At 37.8% G+C, this 27,749-nt stretch overlaps 1 protein-coding gene across 4 annotated transcripts in view; it reads left to right on the top strand.

Moving 5' to 3' along the window:
• Positions 1-23,402, top strand: part of MACROD2 (mono-ADP ribosylhydrolase 2) — a 1,929,479-nt gene extending 1,906,077 nt beyond the window's left edge. For 2 of the 4 annotated variants that reach the window (XM_049100432.1, XM_035705794.2), the window contains 4 exons: positions 11,228-11,305; positions 13,753-13,821; positions 19,557-19,592; positions 19,896-23,402. In XM_049100432.1, the coding sequence (XP_048956389.1) occupies positions 11,228-11,305; positions 13,753-13,814 (140 nt within the window). In that variant the 3' untranslated portion in view covers positions 13,815-13,821; positions 19,557-19,592; positions 19,896-23,402. Of the gene's footprint in view, positions 1-11,227; positions 11,306-13,752; positions 13,822-19,556 lie in introns of all 4 variants that reach the window. The other 2 variants (XM_049100431.1, XM_025469286.3) reach the window with 2 other exon arrangements.
• The last annotated feature ends 4,347 nt before the right edge of the window (positions 23,403-27,749 follow it).

Below are 27,749 nucleotides of genomic sequence, written 5' to 3'. Positions count from 1 at the left end.
AGGAGTCAATCAAGCTGTAAAGCAACAGGCCAGTTAAAAGGCTCAGCATCCATGGGGTTCAGGAATAGGACTGGGCAGCCTAGTGATGTCAACCTCAAGAGGCTAGTGCTACAGCATAAGTCCAGGGAGACCCCTGAAGTCTGGAGGATGACATCACAGACTCAACCACCATTGATTGACCACCCCCTTTAGTACCAGAGGCCTCAGATCATCTTGTGCCCAAGGAAGCCATGAAACCTTATGCTGCTCATGTTTAGAATCACTTCCCTAGGGAATCTCTGGGTGGCTCAGTGGTTTGGTGCCTGCCTTCGGCCCAGGGCGTGATCCTGGAGTCCCAGGATCGAGTCCCACGTCAGGCTCCCTGCATGGAGCCTGCTTCTCCCTCTGCCTGTGTCTCTGCCTCTCTCTCTCTCTGCGTCTTTCATGAATAAATAAAATCTTTTTAAAAAATAAAATAAATAAAATAAAATAAAATAAAATAAATAAAATAAAATAAAAGAATCACTTCCCTGAATTCCAAACTAAGCCATCAAATACTTTAAACCCTAGAGGTAGAAGTTCCAGAGTGACATTAACCAGGTTTTTCAGATTAAAGAGGACACAGAGTGAGCCCATCTTTAAAATGATAATCGAACCACCAAGCTTTAACTCTAAAGTATCTGGCAGAGAAATATGACCCATACTACAGGGCCCTGAAGACCCTGAGAGAGGAGAGCCTTGGTACACCATCATTTTTACTGAGCCTGCTGCCACTGACCACAGAGAAGTCCCTGGCATCTGATGAGGACCTACTCTTTTCATCGTGAATAAATTTGTGCTACCTTCTCCCACCCAAGCATCTTAGGAATGCAAGACTTTCAAGTCCATTGCTTTCAAATGGATTAGCACCCCAAATCCCAGTCTTATTTCAGCTTTCTCGCCATTGTCATTAGTGTTTGATGAAGTATTAGAAATAGCCCAAAAGTGGAGTTAGGAGAAATTTTAATTCTGACCTCAGAGCCAGGTGACCTGAGGCAACCATGCCTTTTCTCTGAGACCCAGTGTCCACATCTGTGAAAGGGTTTGATTGGACTAGAATATGGTCAAGGGTCTTTTTTATTCTTTGAGGAATGCAGTCCTATTCAGACAACAAGAAATAACAGAGTTACAACCTAAAAGGAGAATAAAGTCCCTAAACAGAAGAGGTTTGCAAACATAACATAGACTTCTCACAGGCAACTTTAAATTCTGTTTAGTAAAAGGCTTCTGGCTGATTTTAATAGCAGTAACATTTTAGTTACATATTTAGTGGATGTGGCCTGGACAGTCTTTTAGGGTGTGTGTGTGTGTGTGTGTGTGTGTGTGCGTGCATGCTCTGGTAGTGATAAATATTCAGAAAGTATAAACATGGTTAAAGCCAAAAAAGCTCAAAGATTAAGATCCACGTATCTGTGATAAGGCATTGTGAATGGAAAATGGATTAGAGTTTAATACCAGGTGTGTTTGAAAAGTTTTCCTAGTAGGAAAAATTATATCCTTTTTTGGAGGGTGGGAGGGGGAATTAAAAGAATTAATGTTGAGGAACCAAGACCAGAAATAGAAATACTGTAGCAGAACTGAATGCACGTGGTGATCCTTCAGAGACCTCTGATAACTATCCTCCAGTGCTCTGTAATCTGCTACTTATTTCTTGGATGCAGCTTTCTTCCTGGGTGTAGATTTCTAGTACTGTGGTCATGGACAAAGGTGATACACTAGGTCTTATTAAATGTTCAGAATAAATTGTGCTATTTAGGAAAATGGAATAGACAAAAAGGGCAAAATCTAGTGGAAATAATTAAGGAGTCTATAATTAAGGATGTATAGGATTGAATTATTCTTTGACTAAAGAGCTATATACTTAATGGTGCAGGATTTCAACCAAAGCAGTCAGAGGCACTTTCTTTCAGGAACCTTAAATGTATGATGAGGTTTCTGAGAATCCAGCTTTGGTTATTGCCAGCAGTGAGTTCCTTCCTTATGAAAGATTCCACATAAAGAACCACTGAAAAGCCCAAAGCTGCCCCACTGTGGCTCCTTACATAGTTAAAACCCTATTAGAATGAAAGAATCAAAAGACTCCTCTGGAAGAAATACATATCTCTGTGTTCACTAAGACCCTGCTGTGTGCAGATTTATCTGGTTTCTGTAGAGAAACAAAAGCCACGATGGGTGTGTGATGGTGTGGGGAGGGAGTTTGAGAGACACTCAATCTGTGTTATTCCTGCAGGAAAGACCCTGATCTAAGACCAGTGCTGGCAGCCCCTGGCTGAGAAGGGCCTCCATGTAGTTTCAATTCCTGCCAGGCTCTGAAAAGGTGGGGAATGCATAATGAGGCTGAATGAAAATTAGATGCTTAATTGGGGTCTGGGAAAAGGAAAGAAAAAGCCAGGCTTATGGAATGTGATCAACCTCTAGCTCAATGCCTGGGAAGCCTTCAGTGGTTGCTATCATGCACAGAGGAACTTGAACTGCCTTGCAGCCTGGGGAATGTGGGGGAATGGAAGAAGAGTGAAAAGGTGGGGGCAGGGGGGTGGAGCTGAAGGAAGAGTAAAAAGGGGCCAGGCCTAAGGTATTCTGGCGGAAGATGTGAAAAGCGGAGTCCTTCAGATGTTTTACAGACAGGAGATATTTCTTCCTAACCAAATGCTTAGCATGGGTGCAAACGATCTGAAACTGATCCAGCCACCTGGCTCCAGCTTCCATGCCATCTGCCTGTCCTCGAAGAGTTTTCTTCACCCTATTCAGAAAAGGTGAATCACTCTCTCCTTTGTGCCTTTGCAGTTCTTGCTAATAATGTCACTTGGCTTGTGAGCAGTTAAATCTCTCTCTCTCTCTCTCTCTCCTCTCTCTCTCTCTCAGTCTCTGTTTCTGTCTGTCTCTCAGCTAGCTTGTGAACTTCATGAAGGCAACCATACCATATGCCTCATTCATTTTGTCTCCCAGCCCATAATAGGCATCGAAATATCTGGTGGACTTTTTTTTTTCTTCCTAAATATTGGGTTTTTCTGTAGAGTAGTTATTTGAACAATAACCAATGATGAATTTCCAAACCATTCTCAAATGACTGTATGGAGGCACATCATCAGCTAAAACATAAAAGAATGTGATCTCATGCCTACCCCCAGCAACCGCCACCACCTTTCATCTCCTACTAAAGACAGCTTCTGATTTTGATTAGAGTAGAATATTCCCAATTAATACATGAAGTGTGTTGCCATGGAAAGGGTGTCTTGTTGAAACTTGTGAATTTTCCACTTGCTTGATCCTGTCAGCCTAATCATTTATTATTTGACTTTGGAGAGGGAGCCCTGGGCATATGTCTACAGTGTTTGTCCAAGTGATCAAGAGAGGTAGCGTGGTCAAGTAGTAGCTTTAGCACTGAGGTTTTGAGGAGAATGTACACTAGGTAGGGGACAGAGTATACATTTGTCCCAAATGATACCTTTGTCCCAAAGCAGTATGAACTAAATAGAAATCAAGTATATCAGTCTGCTCAGGTGGCCATAACAAAGTACCATCGATAAATAATACAAATTTTCTTAGAGTTCTAGAGGCTGGGAAGTCCCAAGTTCAAGATGTTGACCAATTTGATTTCACGTGGGAGCTCTTTCTGGCCTATACATGGCCTCCTACTCAATGTCTCCTCATGTGACAGCTCTCTCTTCTTTCTCTCTCTCTCTCTCTTTCTCAGGCCACAGCCCTATCAGATTAGGGCCTCAACATTATGACCTCATTTAACCATAGTTATCTCCATAAAGGCCCCATCTTCAAATATAGTTACATTGTGGATTGGAGCTCTAACACAGGAATTTGGAGGAATACGAACTTTCAGGCTATAACATCGAGTCTACCATCAGAACAATCATTTGATGAATATTCCTAAAGCCAGCTGCTGACAAAGGTTAAGTGTGTGTGACACATGTTGGGAATATACAATCACACTAACCAAAACACTTTGTACACCTGGTCTTGGGTTTAAGATGATGGTGGGAAGTCAGATTTCAAACCTCACTCCTTCAAATAGTAACATGAAAAGAGATACATAAAACAAGCAAACGAAGAACACCAACAAAAACAATAATCTGACAGAAGAATGGGCTGGTAGCCATCAAAAGAAAAGGTACATTTCCAGAAATGCTGAAAGCATGAGACTGGTGTTGCCCAGCCTACCCCCTAAATCTACTATGCTCAGAAATAACACTGAATAGGACCTTGCTAGCTACCATTTGCCTCTCCAACTGGGAGAGGAGCAGCTCAAAGAAATTTCCACAAAAGTATACAGTCAGCCATGAACACCTTTTATTTCTCCCTTCCCCAAGAGACAAGAAAACCCTCTGTAATTCTACATTTCAATTATCTCCTGCTGGGAGTAAAATGGAAGAGGAAAAGCAGACCAATAACAAATGCCTAGAACTAGTTACCTCTAGCAAAAACCAGGAATTTCACTAGATAGAAAACAAAAGAGAAAACCAACAAGGCAAGATCTTGGGGCACCTGTGTGGCTCAGTTGGTTAAGCATCTGACTTCTACTCAGGTAGCAATCTCAGGGTCCTAGAATTGATCCCTGCTCCAAGAGGTCCATCTCTGTCTGTCTGTCTGTCTCTCTCACTTAAGAAATCCAGTACAACTAATGTGGTAAATAGCTCTGGCTACTTTACCTCTCCTAAAGAAAATCCTCAAAAGAAAACACCCTTCTTGGTAGCTCGTGGAGGACCAACAGGCCACAGATACTTTGAGAAAGAAGAAACATGCTAATGAATACGTATCACACGTCTTGCCCCTTGACAGAGGAGGAAGGAATGAAGCCAGTGAGCATACAAGTCAGCAAAACACAGACGAAGAAGCTATTGTGGAAGAGAACATAACCCCAGACAAAGCTTAAAATTCCCTACAATAGCTATAAAAGAATTTAAAAGAACATTAAAGATCTTGAAGTTAAGGTGATAAATGACATAATGATCTGAAATGTAGTCATGACAGAGACACATTTTCAACCATTAGGAAAATAATCAATTAAGAACAGCAAAGACAAAGTTACTGACAAAGAAAAAAGGCTTGAGATTATCACAGTGAAAAAGAACACAGAAACTCTAAAACAATTTGAGAAAAGATGATATATATAGAAGAGAGAAGGAATAAATTGTTCTATGTGGGAACAGTTGGTTCTGTTTCTGAAATTTAGAAGTCAACATATAGAAGAAAAAAATTCTCTAAAATGAAGGGAAAACTGAACTGATGATCTAATGGGCAGACCACGTTCCAAAAAATCAATACAGAAATCTCCCCACAAGAACACATCTTTAACAAATTAGTTAATTTAATTAATATTAATTAATTAATTCAAGAATTAGCATATGTTTAAAAACAAAGCCTAAGCACAGATCAAACTCATGACTTTGTAGCTATGATTGCTATGGGACAAAATTAAAAAGCAATGTCAGGACTGAGTTGATTAAAATGTATTATTAAGAGTGGTAACTATCATCACAATAATGTGGCGTAGCAAGCCATCTTCAATCTCATGGGCTTAGAATATAACTAGCTATCTTTGGTTCATGGATATGAGAATCAACTACATTTAGTCTGGGTTAGGAAGGAAACCAGGCTGTTAGTTGAATCCAGGTCATTCTCTCCTTGGATCAACTGCTCCCTAAAGCATGTTCCTCTTGAGGTAAAAGGCAGGCACACAAGAGGCCCATCCCCAACTCTACAAATGTATTTCAACCCTCTGTTTGACTCACTTCTGCTACTATTCCATTGGCCAAAGCAAATTCCATGGCCAAGTCCAATGTCAAGGGATAGTGACATAGACTCCCATGGTGGTAGAAAATAGGGAGTGAACATTTCTGTGTAATTATCAAATCCACCACATTAATAGTGAAGCTAGAAGATAGATAAGGCAAAAATCAAGACGGTTCAAGAATACCACTTTAAATCCAGACAGGCCCTGCTCGCGATAGCTGTTATAACACCTATGCAACTATATACTCTGAGAAATAATTATTTGTCATTTGAAATATTGCATGGAGTTTATTTGTCAACACTAATCTCAAAAGAAAAATCTGAAGGATCCTCCAACATCTCTCCATGTTTATGTATTAAAAATCTGTTTAACTGCATTCTATGAGCATCTAAGTAGCTTTTCTTTATGATGAGACCTGTTTAATTTATTACTTTTTATGTAATACAACTGACCTACAAAAGGTTACCATAATCAAGGCTTTGAGGAGGACAGTTGCTGTTGGTAATTGAAAGTGAAAAAAGTACTGAATGTCCCAGACACTTTCTATTTTAGCATCTTTCATCTCCTGCTAGGAGCCCTGAAATGTACCTCCTGTTTGTGTTCCAAGCAGTAGCAATCAAAGTGGGGGGAGGGACCTGCAAACTGGAATAAACAAGCTCTAGAGGCAATTTTTATTTTGATCAGATTCTGTTGTCTACATGAAATGGATTCATTTCCCCAGGGCATTCAGTTGCATTGCCCAGGAGGGTAAGAGCTGATAGGATAATACCAGTTCCACACCACACATGTCAGAGTAACAAATGTCTGTCATTCCTCTCCCTCTTCCCAAACACATCACACACATGCATGCACGCATGCATGCATGCACATACGCACACACACAAACACATGAACCACGCACCGCACACAGTCATATGTTCATGCCATATGCACATATCCTGCATACTCATGATGTTAAATAAATTAATAATGTCTATCAGACATACCTCTAGTGTCTTTGGAAGCAGATCTAATAGCTAATGCTTCCCTCTGCTCCTGGAGTGCAGCCATATACAGGGCTACAATTTTGATTTCTGGTTTTATCTCTCTGTGTCACGGGTCTCAAACCTGCCATCACATCTCCTGCTGATCTGTGCCAATATGGTGACCTAATCTGAGGTTTCTCATATGGACGTTTTGTATTACAAAACAATAAGGTTGAAAAGATAAAACATAAGGCAACCACCTCAAATGCTCACTATTTTTTGATCTGCCTTTTGGGTTTTGCTTTCTTCGACGTCTTCCTTTCTCATTCACCTAGTTCTTGAAAGTGTTTCCTATGTGCCTTCATTTTCCTTGAGCATTGTTTCATTGACTAGCATCCTGCCTATTAGATCAAAAGTTGTCCATGATGCCACAGGGGTTCTCCAGAGTAGTATCACCAAAGGGTTGTTATCATTGATAGTAATGACCTTTAAAGAGATGTCACAGAAGAATCAGCCACAGGTACCTTTAGATCCCATTACAAATAACAACCCTGAAGGGAAAGTCAAGGAAGTAATGTTTCGTGTCAGGTCAATTAATTTCCCTTTCAGGGTAATCATTTCTTATGAAAAATAACAATAATGTTATGTGTTAATTAGTTCTGACGGTGTCTCAGTGAGTTAAATGAGGAGTTAGAACATTTTATAAGTTAGACAAGGAATGAGAACATTCTGAAGCCACTCTAATAGTGAAAAAGCCAAGGCTTTTAAATGCTGAGCTTTGGCCAGAGTCATTCAAAAAAATGAAGTGACTAACAGGATATTCTCTCATAACATATTTGTTTCTGTCTTGCCCATTTTCCATTGGGTTCTCTGTCTGTTCTCTGTTGTTTTGCATATTTATTTCTTTTTATTCAGTGCAGGAGTCAGTGATATTTGATATCAAATATCAAATAATATTTGATAATATTACAAATATCTTCTTCCACTCTGGCTTACTTTTTACTCTCTTAATGGTGTGTATCCATAAACTAATGATGCTAATTTTAGTGTTGTCCAGATTATCAGTCTTTCCCCAGAAGGTTATTGTTTTGCTTTTCCTGTGTAAGAAATTTTTGCCTAATGATGTGAAGGTCTTTTTCCAAGTTACTTTTCATACTTAGTTCCGAAATCTCCCTGGAACTGATTTTTGAAGATGGTGAAAACTGTTCCTTCAAGTAGGTTTATTGTTTTGTTCCTGAACCAATTCTAATTCTTTTCCCCTAAAATTATTTTATTTCAAATTCAAATTTGAAAGACACTTTTGTTTGCTGTGAAATTTTGCACAGGTAATCATTCATTTGGCACTTTCGAAGATGCCATTGCATTGTTTCTGCCTTCGATTATTTTTGCTGAGAAGGCATCTGTAAGTCCTATTGGTGCTATTTTGATGTTAATGGATTCTTATACACTAGATCATTTTATACTTTTTCTTTAACCTTGGTTATCAGCAGTTTTATGATGACTGGCCTGATTGAGGTTTGCTTGGCATTCACTCTGCCTAACGATCATAACACTTTTAAAACAGTGACTTGATATCCCATTAGTTTGGGGAAATTAGCCATTATATCTTAAAAATTGCTTTTGCCACTTTACACATAGGATAGACCCCATCTCATATGTCTACTAACTTTTTTCTGTATTTTTCATCTGTACTTTATATTTTCTTCTAATCTAGCTTTCAGTTTACAAGTCCCTTCTTTGGCTATGTGTAGTGGCTGCCAAATTCACCTACTGAATTAATAACTTCAATTATAAGATATTTTCCAGTTCTGGACTTCACATCTGACATTTTAAATAGTGTCTAGTTATCTGATAAACTTCTTTGCGGTGGAAATTCTCCAAATTGGCATCTAATTCTAAAATACATTAATCATTATTTTAAAAGTGTGTCTATGATATGTAGATCTCTAACATGTCTCTATATGTTGTCTTATTTTCTTGGTTTTCAGTGATTTGTTCTTATTCTTCTGGAATGCCAGGAAATTTTTTTATTGAATACTGGATCCTGTGTGTGAATAATTGTAGAGATAGCTTGAAGCTCTGGGTGGTTTTATCACATTTTTACTTCTGACAGGTCAGTGGGATTGAGGCAGAGCTCTGCCATATAATCAGGAATTGAATTGATTAAAAGTTGGACTTCAGTTTTTTAAGAGCTGGTCTATATCAAGTTCATCTTTGCCCCCAGAATATAAGCCTTCAGGTGGCCCACAGAAGACCTGAAGTACTTTTCCGGGCACCTCTTCCCTGGTTAGCTCTGATCTCCAAGATTTTGCCCTTCCGCATCCCCCAGGCCTCATAAGGCATCTGGAGGCTCTGTTCAACTTGTTGGCACATGTGGAATGCTAGGCTCTCCATTTTAACAGGTTTTAACACAACCTCCTCAAGCTTGTGTTATATTGATAGCTTGCTACTGAGTAAAAATGGTTTCTTAAATAATCTCTCCAGTGTTTTTAACTGTTATTGGTAGGAGGGTTAGTCTATATCATGATAATTCACCTTAGGCTGAAACCTCTTTCTCAGTGTAATTTCAATTTGCACTTCTTTTATTATGAGCAAAGTAAGTCATCTTTCACAGGACTATGGGCTGTTTTTATTTTATTTTTTTAATGAACTGCCTGTTAAATTTCAACTTTCTATCCAGATTCTGATCTTCTTGATCTCTATTTTTAGAAGTTCTTCATGTATTAAAGATATAAACCCTTTGTCTATGATAAAAGGAATATTTTTCCTCAATTTATAATATTTTTCTTCTAAATATTTCTTATGGTATTTTTTCCATCCAAAAGTTTACTATGTCTGTATAAAATCAAATGTTTCCATTTTTTCCTTATTCTATTTTGAAGCATAATGAACCAAGATTTCCTGCTCTGAGGCTTAGAGAAATCAATCAATGATTTCTTCTGTAATTGTGCCTACAGGAATGTGTTGATGAGAAACTGAAAATGGCTCACTTTTTAGAATTGGTGGAGTGAGAAAGGATATGGTATGGTTTTAAGTTGGAAGGTTCAAGTTTTGTTTCCCCTTTCCCAACATCATCCTCAGGAACTAATGAAAACTTATGGGTATAGTTACTTTCACATTGAAGGTTTGGGATCTGTCTTTTTTTTTCTTCTGTTATCCTTTTCCTGACTTCTCTCATCTAACTTCATTCCATCAATGTTATTTCTACATTGACATCTTGCAAATATGCACATGCCTACTCACAATCCTCCTCCTCAGGACTGGATGCAAAAGCTTATTTGGCATCTCCACTTATATGGCCGTGTACTTCAGACTTCACATCTAAAATGGCTTTCTCACCTTCCCCCATTCTGCTTGTTTTGTATGTCTTCAAGTACTGATCCTACCATCCATCCACCGGGGCTCAGAGATTGGTCATCTTTGTGTCATACTTCATGATTGTCAGCTTCAGTAAATCATTACCAAGACTGCAAGTTCTTCTTTGAAGATATCTTCCTTTGAAGAGATTACAAACTGTACCTTTACCATCCCTGCTTCATGCTCGCTAATAGGCACACCAAATTTAACATACACTGAGCTCAATAAGTACTCATGTAATGAAAATGAATTCAACTTTCTGCTTTAAAAAAGTATAGAAATAATAAAAATTTTGAAATTATGGATTTCCAGAGCTTTTTCTGTATCTGTACTTCTCAATATCCTTGGCCTTAAAGCTGTGAAAACATAATAGATTTTTAACTAAGATGTAAGATACTATTGTCCTTTAGGCTATCTGGAAAATTTCTCACAATAAGAGAAAACAATCCACTTACTACTACATTTAAGCATGTTGTATAGTTTCAGCCACAGCAAATGGATGACACACCCTCTGAAGCTGTGCAGAATAGAGATCAATCACAATGAAAATTAACTAAAGACTTGATTCCCAGCAATTCAAAATGGCAGCGTTTGAGACTGTCTCCTAGGAAAGCATCTAAGCTATTCATTTTGTATTTAAACAAAAAAACCCTCACTGCTAGGAAAATGAATTTTTCAGCTTTCAGACATGCCTAAAGCAAAACAGGTTTTCTTTTTTCCCCTTTCAAAGATTAAGCTACATAAACTCTCTCTCTCTCACTCTCTCTCTCTCTCTCTCTCTCTGTCTCACACACACACACACACACACACACAGACACACACACACACACACTTCCCTAAATTTAAATTGTATGTTGTTCTGATTAAACTGAGTTTCTCCGCTTTCATGCTACCAGATTTTTAATTTGAGAAATTGTGTATGTATGTATGCGATTACCTCACAAATTAAAGAGAATTTAGATGACAGCACTAAAGAATTCAGGCAATTCAACCCACTATTTCCTCCCTTAACCTTTTCTGCAAAAGAAGTTGAATCCCAGGAGTATTTTTAAATTTAAGAGGGCAATGGAGGGTGACAGAACAATTGGCAGTCAGGCTGTTCTAATTCTCTATTAATCAAGGACTATCTTCTTCCTTTCAGCTCAAGGCGAGGACACACCTAGAGTTCCTGTGCAAAGCGAAGGCTCTGGCTATGCAGAAAACTCTCCAAGTCTTGATGGTAAAGTTCTGAGCTATTTGAGCTCATGTAAACTACAAATCTGACACATATTCTGTGTGTAATCTAGGATTAGGGGAGCTACCTATTCTATGCGGCAACATATTCAGTTAGAACAAGGTAAAGTTCAAAAACCATGTTCTACTAGGAACTAATAAAATTGGCAGCCTTTGGGGAAAAAAATGATGCTAGCTGTTTTAGAACACTATATGCCTCAGGTTGATCACAGTTTGTAATATGGAGGCCGTAGTAGGATAATTCCAAGGGTAAACAGGACTGAAGTCCAGCTGGAGAATATTATGGGAATATCGCTTGCTTCTGAAAAAAGTACTTGCCCAAAGTTATCCCTGCTCTATAGGGGCTCCAGGAAACATTCAAGAGAGCCCTGGCTTGGTTTTGGGCTAAGATTATCTTGGACCTTCATCCCTTTACCTCATTACATCACTTCAGATGGCTTAGCCAAAAACATAGTGGATCTTTAAAACCACCTTAGCAATCAGTTTACAAAAAAGTCTCCCTTTATTCACATCTCATTTTAAAGGCATCTGAATACTCTGAGCCTGAGGAATGTTAATATACCCTTGTCCCCTGTATAGCTCAGCTGTAAAGAAATTTATCAACATGGTTTACTGTTGCCTTTCCCAAACTTATTTGATCATAGGATGCTTTTTATATTGACATTTGTTAATAGGTTTTGGAACCAGTGACCCTTGGGTTGGAGGAAGAAACATAGAAGAAAAGCTCTCCTATATTTTATTCTGCATGCTCCCTCACTAAGATGGCTGACCCTACAACAATTTCATAGACCAGGATAGAAAGTACATGCATTATTCTCCTTATATAGGTAGCATTGCTGCATCTGGTCAGTTTATACCCGGGGTTTAGAATAAGCTCACACATCATTAAAAACCCCGGATGGTTTGCAGGTGGAACAGAGAACTGCTTTAAAACCTTCCTCCTTGAGAAAGTTAGGTGGTATGCCCTTCAATGTTTTTCCCTCTTTCAAGCCTCTTTGGAGTGTGAAAACCGGCATTTGCCACTATTTTACTTTAATCGAGTTTTCCTATTTGAGAGAAAGAGCTTTGGACTGTTGATTTTGTGCAAATAAATGGAGACTACCCGAACAGGAACAAGCAGAGGTTATTCAGCTTAATATAGCCCAGGGTGTCTGCCATTATGACTTGTGTTGGTGGACTCAAAGGCAGGCAGGGAAGTAGGAAGCCTTTAGAGTTAAGAAAGATTTCAGACATCCTCTGACTGGAGATCATTGGCATGGGGAAGCTAGATTTGGACAAACTAGAAGTGGGTGATTGGTTTGGGAACATATTTGGCTTTCCCTGTTTGGTCCTGTGTTGGGATCTTGGGGCAGGCTATAGTGAAGCTGGCAGTCAATGCCCAAGTCCTGACCATCCTAAGCTGATTGCTGCAGAGGCTGCAGTTGGGTTGCCCAGGCTGGTTGCTGCAGAGGTTTTTCATCAGTTATATTGTTATATATGGTCTGGCCATTGTCCATTTGTATATTGTCTCCCCATTTATAGTATGCGCTTTGTGCTTTAAAAATATCCATCTAATTGAACCTACTGACCCTTGAAAATTTCCAGCCTGCTATGCCTGCTCTGGAATACTTCTGGACAATAGCATTAATTACGCATTCTATTTTTATGCAAATGATCCCATAGAACAATACACACAGTTAAAGTAAAAGCACACATATCATCATTGCTGTGTGACCCGGTTAGAGGTTTTGCTTTTCTATTGCAGGGCATCCACCGCTGCTGCACCCATTGGCGAGTTTGCAGGGTCTGTTTTGAAATTCAGACTTGAAAACTTAGCAAACCAAACAGGCCTACTGACACTGCCATTTTAGAGCAAGCTGCTGACCTCTCTGCATGTCAGTAATCTGTTTTGCTTTGTTTTCTTTTTATTTTCTTAAACATCTATTAAGGCCTTTGAATTTACCTCAGGATGGTAATAAATACACCTAAAATGTCAACCCAAAAATCTGGTACGAAATGACAACTCAGCTTCTACAGATCCTTAAGAGGCAATTCTGCCCTCCCTGAACGCTGCCAGTAAAAACCTGCAAGAATTAGTCCCCAAAATCCTGAATGATTGAAAACGAAGTGAAAAGAGGCATAAGATAGGAGATCAGGAATGTAACCACTCACAGACCATTTTAATGTCACAGACCATTTCAAGAGATTTGGGTAGTTTTTTTTCTAGAGATTTTATTTATTTATTTATTTATTTGAAAGAGAGAGAGCAGAAACAAGGGGCAAAGGAGAAGCAGGCTCCCCACTGAGCAGGGAGCCCAACTCGGGGCTCAATCTCAGGACCCTGGAATCATGACCCGAGCCAAAGGCAGATACTTAACTGACTGAGCCAGTCAGGCACCCCAGATTTGGGTTTAATAAAGATTTAACCTTTTTTGTTTTCCTTTCTGGTTACAGTTGAAATGAATAGTCAGGTTGACAGTGTAAATGACCCAACAGAGAGTCAGCCAGAAGATTAACTAATAGGTAAGTCGCCCTGTAGTGGGATTTTCAATTGATTAAACCAGCCATGGGAAGTGTTTGTAAATGACATATTGGATTTCCCTAGGTCCTGCCAAGTCCCACAGCGTGGCTTGGGCTAAACTTTAAAAATCTTTATACCAAATGACACAGTGGAAGGAGCAAGGATAACCCCAAGAAACCTACCATCCCTTAAGGGAAAAAGATAAGCCACAGCATATTCAAATGTGCAATTCCCTGGTTTTCTGAGTTTTGACAATGGAAAAAAATGTTTCCATCCATCTAACCCCCTGGCCTCCTGGAGGGATCAAATTATTTCAGCAACCCCAAGCTGATTCTGAAGCATTGCTTTTCCAGAAGCTACCTGCTGAGTTGCTTAGTATATCTGTTTTTAAGCATAACACTAAATCTCTGCCCTGGAGAGTGTGGAAAAGCACTTGAGTGCGTTTAGGCAGAAAGAAGCCTGACTTGTGTCCTATCTTGTCACACTATGACCAGTGGACCTGTGTGTCTGCACAGGGTTTGTTGAGTTGAATGAGCCTCAGGGAACTCCCCAAGAAAATCATAGTCTGGGTCAGATCATGGTTAAGAGACTTTCCAAACCAATGTTCTAAATCTCACAGCAGCCTGAAATTTATCTAAAATGATGAGCGGTCTATAACCCTTTTCCATATCTTGAGGGCTGGTGAGAAGAATTAGAGAGAGGTCAAGCTCACTATTCCAACTCCTAGCTGAAAATACTAACTGAAAAGAAACTGGTGGGATAGACTAATTGTGGCTCATCTGCTCTAAGAAACAATTGTGCTAGCACCATTGCCTCTCAGCACCTTCCTGGACTCCCTACCTCTTCTCAGTAGGTCTGTGCACTCACTCAGAAGACCATGTTGCACCAGACTCTTGAGCTCCAGCATCACAGCAGAATGAAGCTTGAGAATATATGAAAGGAGGCATCTGTCCTTCCCATCATGGTGTTGAACATCATTTAAAACTAAATACAGCGCAGTCTCAGTGGCGCAGTGGTTTAGCGCCGCCTGCAGCCTGGGGCCTGATCCTGGAGACCCGGGATTGGGTCCCATGTCAGGCTCCCTGCATGGAGCCCACTTCTCCCTCTGCCTGTGTCTCTGCCTCTCTGTGTGTGTCTCTATGAATAAATAAATAAAATCTTTAAAAAAAACTAAATATAATAGCATTTGTGTAACACATATAGCATAGGACTGCTAAAAAATAAAACTCATGCAAATATGGTCTTATAAGTGTTTCTTCTTCTTTCTTTAACCTTGTTCATGTATTTAAAATTATCCTGCTAAGCTGCAGAAATGACATGGTAGAGAAGTTTCCATTAAAAAGTAATGAAGTGAGACTAAACCTGAACAATTTAAATGCAAGTTCCTCAGTGTTGCCCTACCTTTTGCCCTTTTATTGCCAACAAACTATAGACTTCTTGTCTAGAATTTTTCTTACAGACACTATTATTTTCTTGTATGATCAATATCTGAATAAAGTACCCAGATAAATGTTTTCCTTGGTTAATGTCAAAATATTTTCCTTGATCATAAACATGAATAAAGACCTTTACCCAAATGAGTAAGTTGTCAAAACTTAAAGTTCAAGACTAGTTTGAGGAAACTCAATTCCAAGAAGAAGTGACTTGCATAGGGTCACTTGGCTGATCAATGGAAGTTCAAACACTTCCAGGACAAAATTATTTAATGACACCATACTGCTCCCTAAAAAACAGTGAGTTTCTAGACACCTTTGTCATAGAAAACAGTGTGACCCAAGGAATTTTAGTGACTCCCACAGAAATATTTACACAGTTGAGTTTGTAGAGGTTATATGGTAGTTTAAAAGGAAAAAGGAACCTTTAGTTCTGTGCATCATACCTTCAAGAAATTAAAGAAATACAGTGAAATAGAATTATAATTATAGATATAATATATATTGCAAGAATATAATATATAATGCAATTATAATGCAAGATATAATGCATTTTGTGATATAATGCAAGAATATTGGAAGATACAATGCAAGAATACTTGTGTTTTATAATTTACAATTGTAAAAAATCAGGAATATCATAAATGACAATAGGGGAATGATTCAATAAATCAATAGAACACTTTGTAAATGTAAATAATTTTTCAACAGGTATTTGAGGACATGTAAATGTAGTTATAGAACTTGAATCTTTGGTTCTAGAGAAACATGGCAGAAGATCCACTTTAAGAGGCATTGTAACTTGCATTTTTATGCTCTCAGAATGCTTGCTTTTGGAATTTATCCTGCAAGAAGCCCAAGCGCTAGTATAAAATGAGGAAGGCTCCATGGAGAGAGGTTCTGAAAACTGAGAGGCCATTGTGGATGTTCTGGCCCCAGTGGATACCATCTGGAGCAGATAAACTGCCCAGCTGAGCCCACATCAGATTACAGAATTATACAAAATAGTGAACCATGATGTTTTTAGCCATTAAGTTTGGAGGGGGGATTGTTATGTAGCAACAGGTAACTGAAAAGATAGGATAATGCAGAACATTTCCCAATACAAATGTTTAGAAATGAGAGATAACTTATAACAAAAAATCCTTAAATACATAGCTCAACTGACATGAAAACAAAGTGCCAGAAATAAAGAGGAATCTGAAAACGAAAGCACTAGTGTGGTAAGCTGAAGATGCATGCGCTGGTCCTAAGGGCTGCAGTTTGGTTGTTGATGCAGAGATATGACCTGTGGCTAGATATTTGCATTCTAATGCCCACTGGAGACCTGAAGCCACTCAACAAAAGATGTTAGAACTAATATCTCTGCAGAGATAATTCTGGGATTCAGCTCAAGAAGTTAACAGGAGACTTGTATCTGCCCAGAGTGCTGTTTGGAGGAGGAAAAACGTTCCAATGAAGTAGAAAACACAAAAGCACCATGAATTTGATACATAAACTTAGGCCACCCAAAGTCAGACAACAATAAACAGAATGAGAAGTATATCTAATAGCTGATTATAGGGCAGCATTATCCCTGCTATAGATAACAAATAGAAATGTGAACTGATCACTTGGAATTCCTGCAGAAGAAAAGCAATTCTCTGAAGATGAATTCACAATTTTAAGACTTACAAAACACACAAGGATGTGATCCACCATGAGTGAGTATCAGTGGGTAAAATGACAGGATGATTCGCATTCTGAAAACTTGAGTAGAAAATTCTTAAGATTTTATGGAATAAGTACACTTACATGACAAAAAAGACAAAAAGCCAATATAAAACTGTAAGTAAAGGACAACAGTGTGAAAAATTAAGAACAATTTGGAAAAAGCAAATAAATATATAGTGATATGAATGATATATGAGGAGACATGAGGGCTAGAAGGAGAATGACCAAGGCGTTTATCTTCAATAAAAGTTCTAAAAAGAGATAGTTGATAGTATTTGAAAGATAACGTCCGAGGACTTATCAGAAATTGATAGAAGTCATTAGTTTTTAGTTAAAAGAAGAATAATAAGTCACAAGAAGGACATGTTGAAAATAAACCCCCACACAGGCATTGCAGAACACTAGAGACAATGAGAAATAAAGTAAAACAATTACAGGGAAAGGAGAGTTAACCTATAAAGAAATAATTATGATGTACACAGCAGACTTTGCAACATCAACAATTTAGTTCAGAAGATGGTGGAATAATTCTGAGTTTTCAAAACATGAATAAAAACAATTAGTATAGAGTTCTATATGAGGTTCACTATCATGTAAGAAGATAGTAACTGCCATTTTTCAGTATAAAAGTTTGCTACTCACATACCCTTTCTTTAAAAGCTACTAAAGGGGGCAAGTGTAGGTTTTAAGATTGGCCTCCCCTTGTTTGGATTTCATACTCCCAAGTATCTTGATAATAACTTGGTTTTCCATGTAACTGCTTTGGGAAGAACATGCACCGTTCATGCTGATATAGGTACATCAATCTGCATGGTAAAAGTTATCCACCTTACTACAAAATAATAAACTGGCTGGTTTATAACGTGAAAAAAAATAAAAATAAAAAAAATAAAAGCTACTAAAGGATGCACATCAGTAAGAAAACTGAATCCAAAGGAAAAGTAAGTTGCAGGAAACAATTGTGAGCCAAGGAAAATGGTAAACACCAAGGCAAATCAAAATACATATTGACTATAAATTTATAGTAATAATTGGTGGGTGACTAAAAACAGGAAATTACTATTTATGTGCATTTTATAATACATAAAGTAATACTACATATTTTCTATTATGTGTGGATTGGTGAATATATATTTGTGTAAAACTAGAAACATGTTTTACACTGATGTCAGGATTTGGTAATCTCTGGGAAGGAAAAGGAACAGTTTTAGCTTATCTGTGAATTAAATACACTTATCCATATATACTTTACTTCTAGTCTTTTATTTTAGAAAAGTAAAATAAAGATTGCAGGGAAACTTGAAAAATATTAGCACATATTAAATCTGGATAGGGAATATATTCTAGGTATGTTATACTGTTTGTAAGTTTCTTTACATTCACAATTTTCATTTTTATTTTTATTTTTTTAAGATTTTATATATTTATTCATGATAGACAGAGAGAGAGAGAGAGAGGCAGAGACACAGGCAGAGAGAGATGCAGGCTCCATGCCGGGAGCCCGACGCAGGACTCGATCCCGGGACTCCACAATCGCGCCCTGGGCCAAAGGCAGGCCCCAAACCACTGAGCCACCCAGGGATCCCCACAATCTTCATTTTTAAAATTAAAATTTATAATTGTGTTTCTATGTATATTTAGAAAAATAGTATAAGGAAATATAATATTAACTACAGAAGTTATCACCTATTGAGGGTATGTAGTATTTTTTCTTCTTATCTGCTTTTGTCTGTTTTAAATGCAGTGTGCAACAAGCATGATACTGATTTTATATACATATACACACCTCAAAGTGTACTTTTTTTAAAGATTCATGGGAACACCAGGTAGAAAATTAACTCAGAGATCATTTGCTTCAGTTCTTCTGTGTAGACATGTAGTAATTTATGGTGATAGAAATCAGATCAATTGCTGGTTCCAGCAGGAGTTAATAGTTGGAAAGTGAACTTTTGAGGAAATGGCAATGTTTTATATCTTGATAGTGGTATGGGTTAAATGAATGCCTTTGTTCAAAACAGACTGAAGTATGCTTAAGATCTATGCATTTCCCTCTATGAGGATTATAACTCATCTTCTAAAATCTAAAAAAAATAAAGAATATCTACGGCATGTATCTTCTTAGAGTCCTCTCACAAGTGGGGAACACAGCAGAGACTTAATAAGATCTCACAGTGGTGGGATAGCCATCAATGACTTTTGCAAATCAGCATTGTGTAAATTGTTATTATTCCTGTGTTGAGCCCTGGAGACTAGAATGTATGAATGAATCCTTGAAGGGAGGACACGTCAATTCAAGATTAGGTTTTTCAAAGAATACTTTGAAGAGTTGAGTTCATCATCCCCATTAGGAGAAGCAAGTTGTCAACGTGGCATACATTTATTAGCAGTGATTTATGTGCTCTTTAAAGATAACCCTGTGCCAGCAATTACAGCTCAAATATCCAAAGCTCTTTGATGTAGTCAAGGAAGATATTCCTAGGCTTGTTTGAGGGTTAAGAGTTGTTTAAATGTCTATTAAAAAATATTCCTCGTGAAATCTATGAAATCTGTGATCTTTAATCTAACAAATGGTTTCTTTTTGTCTTTGGCAGGGGCACAAGATGAAGCAAAGGAATAAAGAAATGGAAGTAAATCACGGTCCTCAGCATTACAGGCCTCTCCTGGCCCTGGGGGGGTGGGTGTAGGAAGATAGTAGTGCAAGCTGTGGAGGAGGGGGGTGTGGGGGGGCAAGTTCCACAGAAGGACAGGGAATCCTTTGCTCTAATTTCTCCAGCTGCAATTTGTTCTGTTAACCTGCAGAAAAAGAAAGAGAAAAAAAAAAAAGAAAAGAAAAAAGTTTCCTTGAGCTTGGTGAGGGAACCCCTGTTAATGCACATCTTTCAGGCGCTATCCCTATAATTTCTGTTTTTCCTCTCACGACTTTTCCCAAGGTCACAGTGGCACGGTGTAACACTCACATGTGTATCCTGGCCCCTGTCTGCTTTCTCGATTATTTCACAAAGCTGGTCGATACAGTGGTTTCTCCAAAAAAAGAGATGGAAGATGATTGTTTTGATAAACTACAGGCTAAATTTCAGGAATCATCAAGCCCAATATCAGTATAATCCACAGACAAAGGAGGCGGGATAGAAAATGGGCAAAATGCTCAGAAATCACTTGAAATAAAGGTCAGGACGATGAATTGAAAATGATATTTTATTCAGGGATTCCCAAGGTACAATTCTGTTCCATGTGGTTAATGAGGAATGCAGAAGGAGAATTTCATGCAAAGAAGAGTGTAGAAGCGTAGAGGCACTACAAGGAAGGCAGGCCCTGGCAGCCATTGGGGGCTTTTCCTTCACAGCCAGGACTACAGATGCATTCTTTGACCCCGACCTCCAGCAGAGCTCACCTGGTTCCTGAGATCCTTATCCTGTGCTTTGGCATCTAGTCCACTAGAGAGATGTGACTCTGTACAACACAGTTGTAAAGGATGACACTTCTCGAGGTGTTTTAGTTAAAAGAGGGGGCTGCTGCATTTAGAATCCAAACATATGCCTATGAATATTAAAAGTTCTACTTGAAAGCTCTCGTTATATATATGCTTTTCATAAAAGAATCTCTTGTCTTTACCCAAGGTTTGATGGCCTACAGAAAGATTTTCATTTGAAGTTATAGGCAACTGGAGGTCTTGCTTGCAGTTCTGGTTTGCTTTTAAATATCTGGTTTGCTCATGCCAAATACCAAACTGCTTTGGTGGCTCATCCTCTCTTCCACCCAGAGGTCCCTTGATTATGGCTCTGAAGGGGAGCAGCAGCATTAAGTCAAAACTCCTGTGGTATGGTGGGCCCAAGGGATAAGGAGCCAAGGAGAAAGTCAGAACTTGTCACAAATGTCTGTCCCAGAGACAACATCAACAGCGACCCTCACAAGGCAAAATGCCTGCTTTCCACAGCTTCCCTGGGTTCTCAGAACAGTCTTTTTTTTCTAGGGGAAACTGATATCGTTTCTTGCATAGCTTCTTAAATCCACCTTCCTTATGAGGTCTCTAGAACTGTAAATTATTTATATATTTATATATATTTTTAGTGGAGAGAGAAAAGTAATGGATCAAATTGAGTATTTCTAAAAAAAAAGGGGGGGAGTTCTGATTTCTAAATATTCCATGGAGTTCTTCAGTTTTGCTCTTTCCTCTATGGAAAATTCACTTCCTTATCTGTGAATTTTGCTCTGGCCTTTCTGAATTTGTTGCCCCTCTGGATGACTTATTTGGTATATTGGAATCATTAGCAAGCTATATTTCTGCATATGTAATATGTTCTCACATCCTATATTTAAAAAAAAAAAAAAACTGCTTACCAACCTAACAGCAATGATTTTTAAGGGACCTCATGATTTTGGAACATGGCCCTTTTTCCTTCTGCCATTATTCTAGAGTTTGGTACAGAAATTTATATGTCCCCTACTGCCATTAGACATTGCTTTCTAGAAAAACAAGAAGACCCATTTTAAGTGATCCAAGAAATGATGCCATACAAATACTGATAGTTTCTATATGTCATATCATCTTTATGACTTAATTGAAAGTTGCCATCATTCTGGGAAGGACCTGACAAGAGCAATCTGCTGGGAGCACGTTTTCCTGTGACTCTCATGTGTTACTGTTCATGCTCAGTAATGAGTTACAGTTGAAAACAACATGAAGGAGACAAGAGGGATGGGGACTTCTTAACGGGCAAAGATGATAGAGACTTAATGTCCCTGTTAGGACCAGTGGAGATTGGAATTATTGTGGGTGGGGTGTTCTCTTACTCATCCATGACAACCATTTTCATTCATTCATTTTAAATGTGGGTGGGGTAGGAGTGCTAGGAGGGATTTCTCTGCCTGAAAACTGCCAGAAAAGGGAAGGAATCTGAGAACAAAACTAAGAGAGGGAGGAGTAAATATCATCGCTCCACTGCTGGATTTGTCTAAACTTTATTTTATGATTAGATTGTTTTCATTTTTGCCTTGTTATGTTTTTGGTTGCTATTTGATTTTCAGATTTCATCCTTAAAGCAAGCAATGAGGTTACTTTCCATTTCAATAGTAAAATCTAGCTGTTGGCCAGATCTGAAGGAAGACACCTCAACACAAGAAACCCTCTTTTTCGCTGGTGCTGTCACTGAATAGGCTGTCAATGGAAAATTTGAAAGGCAGATTAATTCTCCTGCAAAGGAATCCTGGATTTCAATTTCCAGCCACACTTCTGACAGGCTATGTGGCATAAGGCATTTACAGGAGGGAGAAGGGGGGGGAAGACTAGTCCCAGATTAGTCAGGTTTGCATATGGAGGATCAAAGTAGACTCTCAACATAATACAGGTATCCTTGCTTTTTGAAATTGCATTTTGCCACTTTGCTTTTATGAAAGACCTACATTCGTACCTCCTACCATTAACCTAAAGAAACCCAAAGAGGGTTTTCGCTTTTAGGCAAACTGCAAGCAGGGGGAGTGGCACCGCCAAGCTCTTCCCCTGGGAACTACAAGACTCAGCATCTCAGCCTCAAGCAGCTATTAGCTTTGACCTGTGTCTGTGAGCATCTGTACTTCATCTCATTTTATTTTGTGTATCCACTAGCAAGATGTGCACTATGGTATTAGAAAAGGGTCTGGGAAGGCTCAAAAGTATTTCCATATAAACTAATGGTAACTGTTTCTTTGCTTTACACCATTTCAGCTTAAGGATAGGTTTCATAGGAACACTACTTTCCCATAGCAAGGGAAACCTGTAGTCCTAATTAGAAAGGTAGTCGTAAGAGAGACAAAGGGGCTTTTCCTCCAGCTAGTAACTATTCAGATGATGGACAAGACTTCTTTCATAAAAGCTTACAAAGGAGGCATCCAAAATACTGTCTGTGATAGTGGGTCACATATTAGTCACTGCAGCTAATTGTAAATCTTTCTATGAAATACTGAAAAGCCTCTTTGTGAATTAATACAGTTCTGCTTGATGCACTTGATTTGAAATGACTTTTCTCTGTATGTGGTGCATGTCAGCTTTGCTTTGAAAAATAACAAAGTTAGCAGAATATGTTCAATATATTTTCTTGGGGAATAGGGTTTTTATCATATGATTCATTAAGGATTTGCCTTACCCTGACATTTGTGATATAAAGGAAAATCAGAAAAAAAAAGTAATTTTCTTGATCAAAATATGTTTTTACTTAATGCAAATAAATGTAGTCTGTTGCTTGCAAGGAAAAAAAATGTCTTCTGATATCTGGTATAAACTGCTAAATAGAATAATACGTGCCTCTTTTGTTAAACCAGCATTTAAATGCTGGACTGCTTCTAAATCTGTTTGTTTCTTTTCATCTGTGCCATACACTAAGAAACTTAAACAACTGTTGCCTTCCTACTATATTTGTTAGAGCAGAATATGAATAAAATTGGTTTGAGAGGATAAGGTGGAATTATCTGTGTCTTGTGAAATTTGTTTCTTAGCATAAGCAATTAATAACTCAAAGTGTTCTTTTAGTACTATGTATTTGGTTGCAAATTGTGTATTTAAAATTGCCCCTATAAGGTAACTTTAACTTGCCAAGTTTTCCCTTACTGAAACTGGTCAATGTTTTGGCCATGTTTTTCAAAATTAGGGGCGCCTGGGTGGCTAAGTCAGTTGAGCATCCAACTCTCGGTTTCAGCTCAGATCATGATCTCATGAGATTGAGCCCCACATGGGGCTCCATGCTCAGCTATAAGTCTGCTGGAGATTCTCTCCCTCTCCCTCTGCCCCTCCTCCCACTCATGTGCTCTCTCTCTTTCTCTCTCTCTCTAAATACATGAGTAAAACCTTTTTAAAAATTAAACTATAGAATAGTGTGTGCAGACTATTTTTTTCTCAGAATGCTACAAGATAGCTAATTACCCTAGCAATAGGCTCTGAGGTGCAAGATAGAAGTTATTGAGATGAAGACCATGATTCCATGAACATTGGTTCATCCCTCAGAACCCACCATCCATTACTGGAATTCTTTTTGAGAACCTGTTATGAGCCAGCCACTGTGCTGGCTATGGGATCCCTACAACCATGATCTTCCTCAGTCTATTGTTGATGAAATTATGATTGAATTACACAATTATTAAAGAGTTTGGCAATGGATCAACAAAATCACTATGGGAAAAATGCAAGGTTCTTTTGAAAATGGAAATCTGTGTTCCATCAAATTTAATTCCCTCCATCTCCTCCAGAAAAGGTGTTTTCAGTTTTACTGTTCTAGAAGGTAATAATGGAGGTCAATCCCTTTATCCAACAATAGTTAATAGTTTAGTAGTTAGAGGAGAATGTGTTTTTTTAAAACTTTTACCAGAGAAGCATTTTTCCAATAATAAATGAAGAGAAAAAAAAAGTCTCATGCTGTAATGGACAACCTCAACACAAATGCCTCAGAGTGACAGCAAGATAATTTGACATGATTCTAGCATTGCCAGATGCAGATTTTATGACATCCAATTTTCCATCTCTTGGCCTATATCACTCCTATGTTTCTCAAACCGCACTACTTCTACTCCCTTGCCTTACTTCATTCAAAGGTGTCATTAAATGTTGCTTAACTTTAGTAGTGGTACTCAGGGTGAAAAGAGACAATGATACCTATTTATGTGGTTCTGGCCAGGACTCTGGCCCAGCTATGGGGCTTTGAGAAACAAAATGCCTCCACTTTGGTTTGGCATATGGAAATACTGATACATTCCTGAACTCCCTGACAAATTTTAATATAAAGTGCCAAGACATTATACTTTGCCACTTGGTAAATCATTAGCATTAGATTCTGCTATTTGATATTGTAGAGGCAAATGGCCTTATCTTGAGCTCAAGACTCCTTACCGAAAGAATAAATGATCCCTACAACTGGGTAGTAAATATGAAATCCTTTCTACTGTTGATTGTTGATTTAAATTTTGCCCTTAAATTAAGGATCCATGAGGATAAGAAGAAACTGTTTTATAAAATTTAGAGAAGTTCTAAAACATGTACACATGATTGGAGTTCTTAAAACATGTACACACAAAGTACTGACCCAGTGTAAATCTTTTTAAGTAATCTTTTTTCTGATAATAACTAGAGTGTATCTATGAATAAAGAGGGAAGGAGGTAATACTCTATCATTTGGTTCACATGCATGGAAAGATACAGATTTACAAGGAAATAACTATACCAATATATATACCTCCTTCCAATGGAGGGGAGAAGTATACTTCCTCTGACATTGGACCTGATGATGTAATTTGCTTTGGCCAATGATATGTGGGCTGAAGTGGCATATGTCACTTCAGGCAGAAGCTTAATAACTCGTGCTCTTTTTCCCCCTCTACCACAATGACTAGCAACATCCCAGGTAGACTGCTATGAAGGACCCCATGTAAAGATGTAGAGATGAGTTTCAGGCAAGCCCCATTGGGAAGGTGACATGAATGAGAAATAAACCTGTACTTTGAGATACAGGTGCTATTTGTTACTCTAGTATAGCCTATACGATGCGTTTAAAGATCAAGTTCACAAATCTATACAATCAGCCTCTCCAACCTCATCTTGTGGGACTGTCAACTTGGCTCACAATGCTGCCAGCACACTGGCCTTCTGCCCATTCCTAGAATATGCCAAAATTTCTCCATGCTCAAGGCCTTTGAACTTGAAAGTTCTTTCTTCCCATTCTCACTTGGCTAGTACCTTATTATCCTTGAGATTTCAGCTGGAATGTCACTTCTAGAAACATCTTGTGTTTGCCCACCTAATACCATATTTACTACTTCAGAAAATTTACAATAATTTGTAGTTGTTTATTTGTTTACAAGGCAGGGGTAAAAATTAACATGACTCACATCAGATGTGCAAAATAATGTAGCCTTCCCCCCCTCGCCCCCCCAACTAACTGAGCTTGTCCTGTGTCCAAGCCTCTATCCAATTGGTTAGAGAGGACTATGGGGAAAAAAGTTAATCTATCAGTTCTAGATATCAGATTTCCCAGTTTAAAATATTAATTTGGTGATAATGATTTAGTCAGATTCAAGGTTTAAACTCTGCACTGAGGTTATTTCTTGCCACTTAAGTTGTTATACCCTATCCCTTAGATAAAGGCCTTATTTTCTAATCACTAAGCAATAAAACTAACAATTAATAAATAAATTTAAACTCTTGTTTAGTTGCTATAATATTTAAAAAGTAATTTCTTTAATTTAAGGGCAAAATTTAAATCAACAATCAACAGTAGAAAGGATTTCATATTTACTACCCAGTTGTAGGGATCATTTATTCTTTCGGTAAGAAGTCTTGAGCTCAAGATAAGGCCATTTGCCTCTACAATATCAAATAGCAGAATCTAATGCTAATGATTTACCAAGTGGCAAAGTATAATGTCTTGGCACTTTATATTAAAATTTGTCAGGGAGTTCAGGAATGTATCAGTATTTCCATATGCCAAACCAAGAGTGGAGGCATTTTGTTTCTCAATATTTAAAAATTTGGCAAGGAGCGTATCAGGAATAAAATGACAGACTATTTAGAAAATCACAAAAATAAAAAGAACACTATAAAAAATATAGGATATAGCCAAAACTATCCTTAAGAGGGAAATTTAGTCATTAAATGCCTTAATTGTTTGAAATGGAAAAGAGAGAAAAAAACATTTTTAAAAACATTCCAATTTAGATTTTAGAACAAGAAAAAGATCCAAAGAAAATAAAGACACACATATATATAAAATATAAAAACTAACATATACATTGTATATAGAGAGATACATATATATAAAATGAACTAAGAAATTTTTAAACAGTAAAATGTTAAAATAAATCTTTTGATTCTTTGAAAATCCATTAAATAAATCTTTAGCAACTATTGTGAATAATTCTAAAAGGATAGCAATGAGGAAATTTTAAGTACAATGAAATTAAATTTTATGCGTAACTATAGAATAAAGAAAATGAAGATCTTCTTTGAAATAAAAATTACCAATATTGATTGAACATGACACAGAAAACCCACATAAACAAATTCATGGCAGAAATGAGAAAAGATCTTGAAAAGCCTCCTGAGCTTATTTATCTATCTTTCTACCCAACTAATGTGTACAAATTGTCAAAAACCTGGGAATAGTCATAAGCGATATGCACAATTTGTTTTCATTTCATATGTGTCCATGACAGAATCATCCACTACATGGCTATTTCACTTGGTGGTACCACAAGCCTCTTCTTGTCAATCAAGAATTTTCCAAAGTTATTTTAAAATATTTTATCATATGGTCCAAATTTATATTATTGCTCCCCTAGTCTATGACACTTAGGTTACTTTACAGTTTTCCCTACTTTAAATAAAACTACAATGAACACTTTTGGTTGCAAGTTTTTATCTTCATCAGGGTATGTTTACAGAAGACTTCCAGGGTTTCTAGCCATTAGGAAATGAGAATTTCCATTTTGTAGAATCCTCACTGCCCTGAAGAATCTTACACTTAAAAAATGTCAGTCTGAGAAAATGGTTTGTCCCTAGTATGAGTTTACTAGTGTTTCTTCATTTCTCAACGAGGCTGAGCAGATCTGTCACTTTGCTGTGTTTCCAGATTGGGGAATTAACCTATTTGTGTCCTTTGGTCATCTGTCATTTGGGATTTCAATGTTTCTTAATTGACATTTGTGAACTGTTTATATATTGAGAGTATTATCTTTTCATCCTATTCCCTGTATATAATTTTCTACTTCTGCTTCGATTAGAATTTTGATTGTGATAGCTTCTGATACATAGCCTTCTAGCTTTCTAT

This window comes from Canis lupus, chromosome 24 (assembly GCF_003254725.2).
Source record: "Canis lupus dingo isolate Sandy chromosome 24, ASM325472v2, whole genome shotgun sequence".
Lineage (NCBI taxonomy): Eukaryota > Metazoa > Chordata > Mammalia > Carnivora > Canidae > Canis > Canis lupus.
The sequence above is the reverse complement of the archived record's forward strand: the minus strand, read 5'-3'. Positions and strand labels throughout refer to the sequence as shown.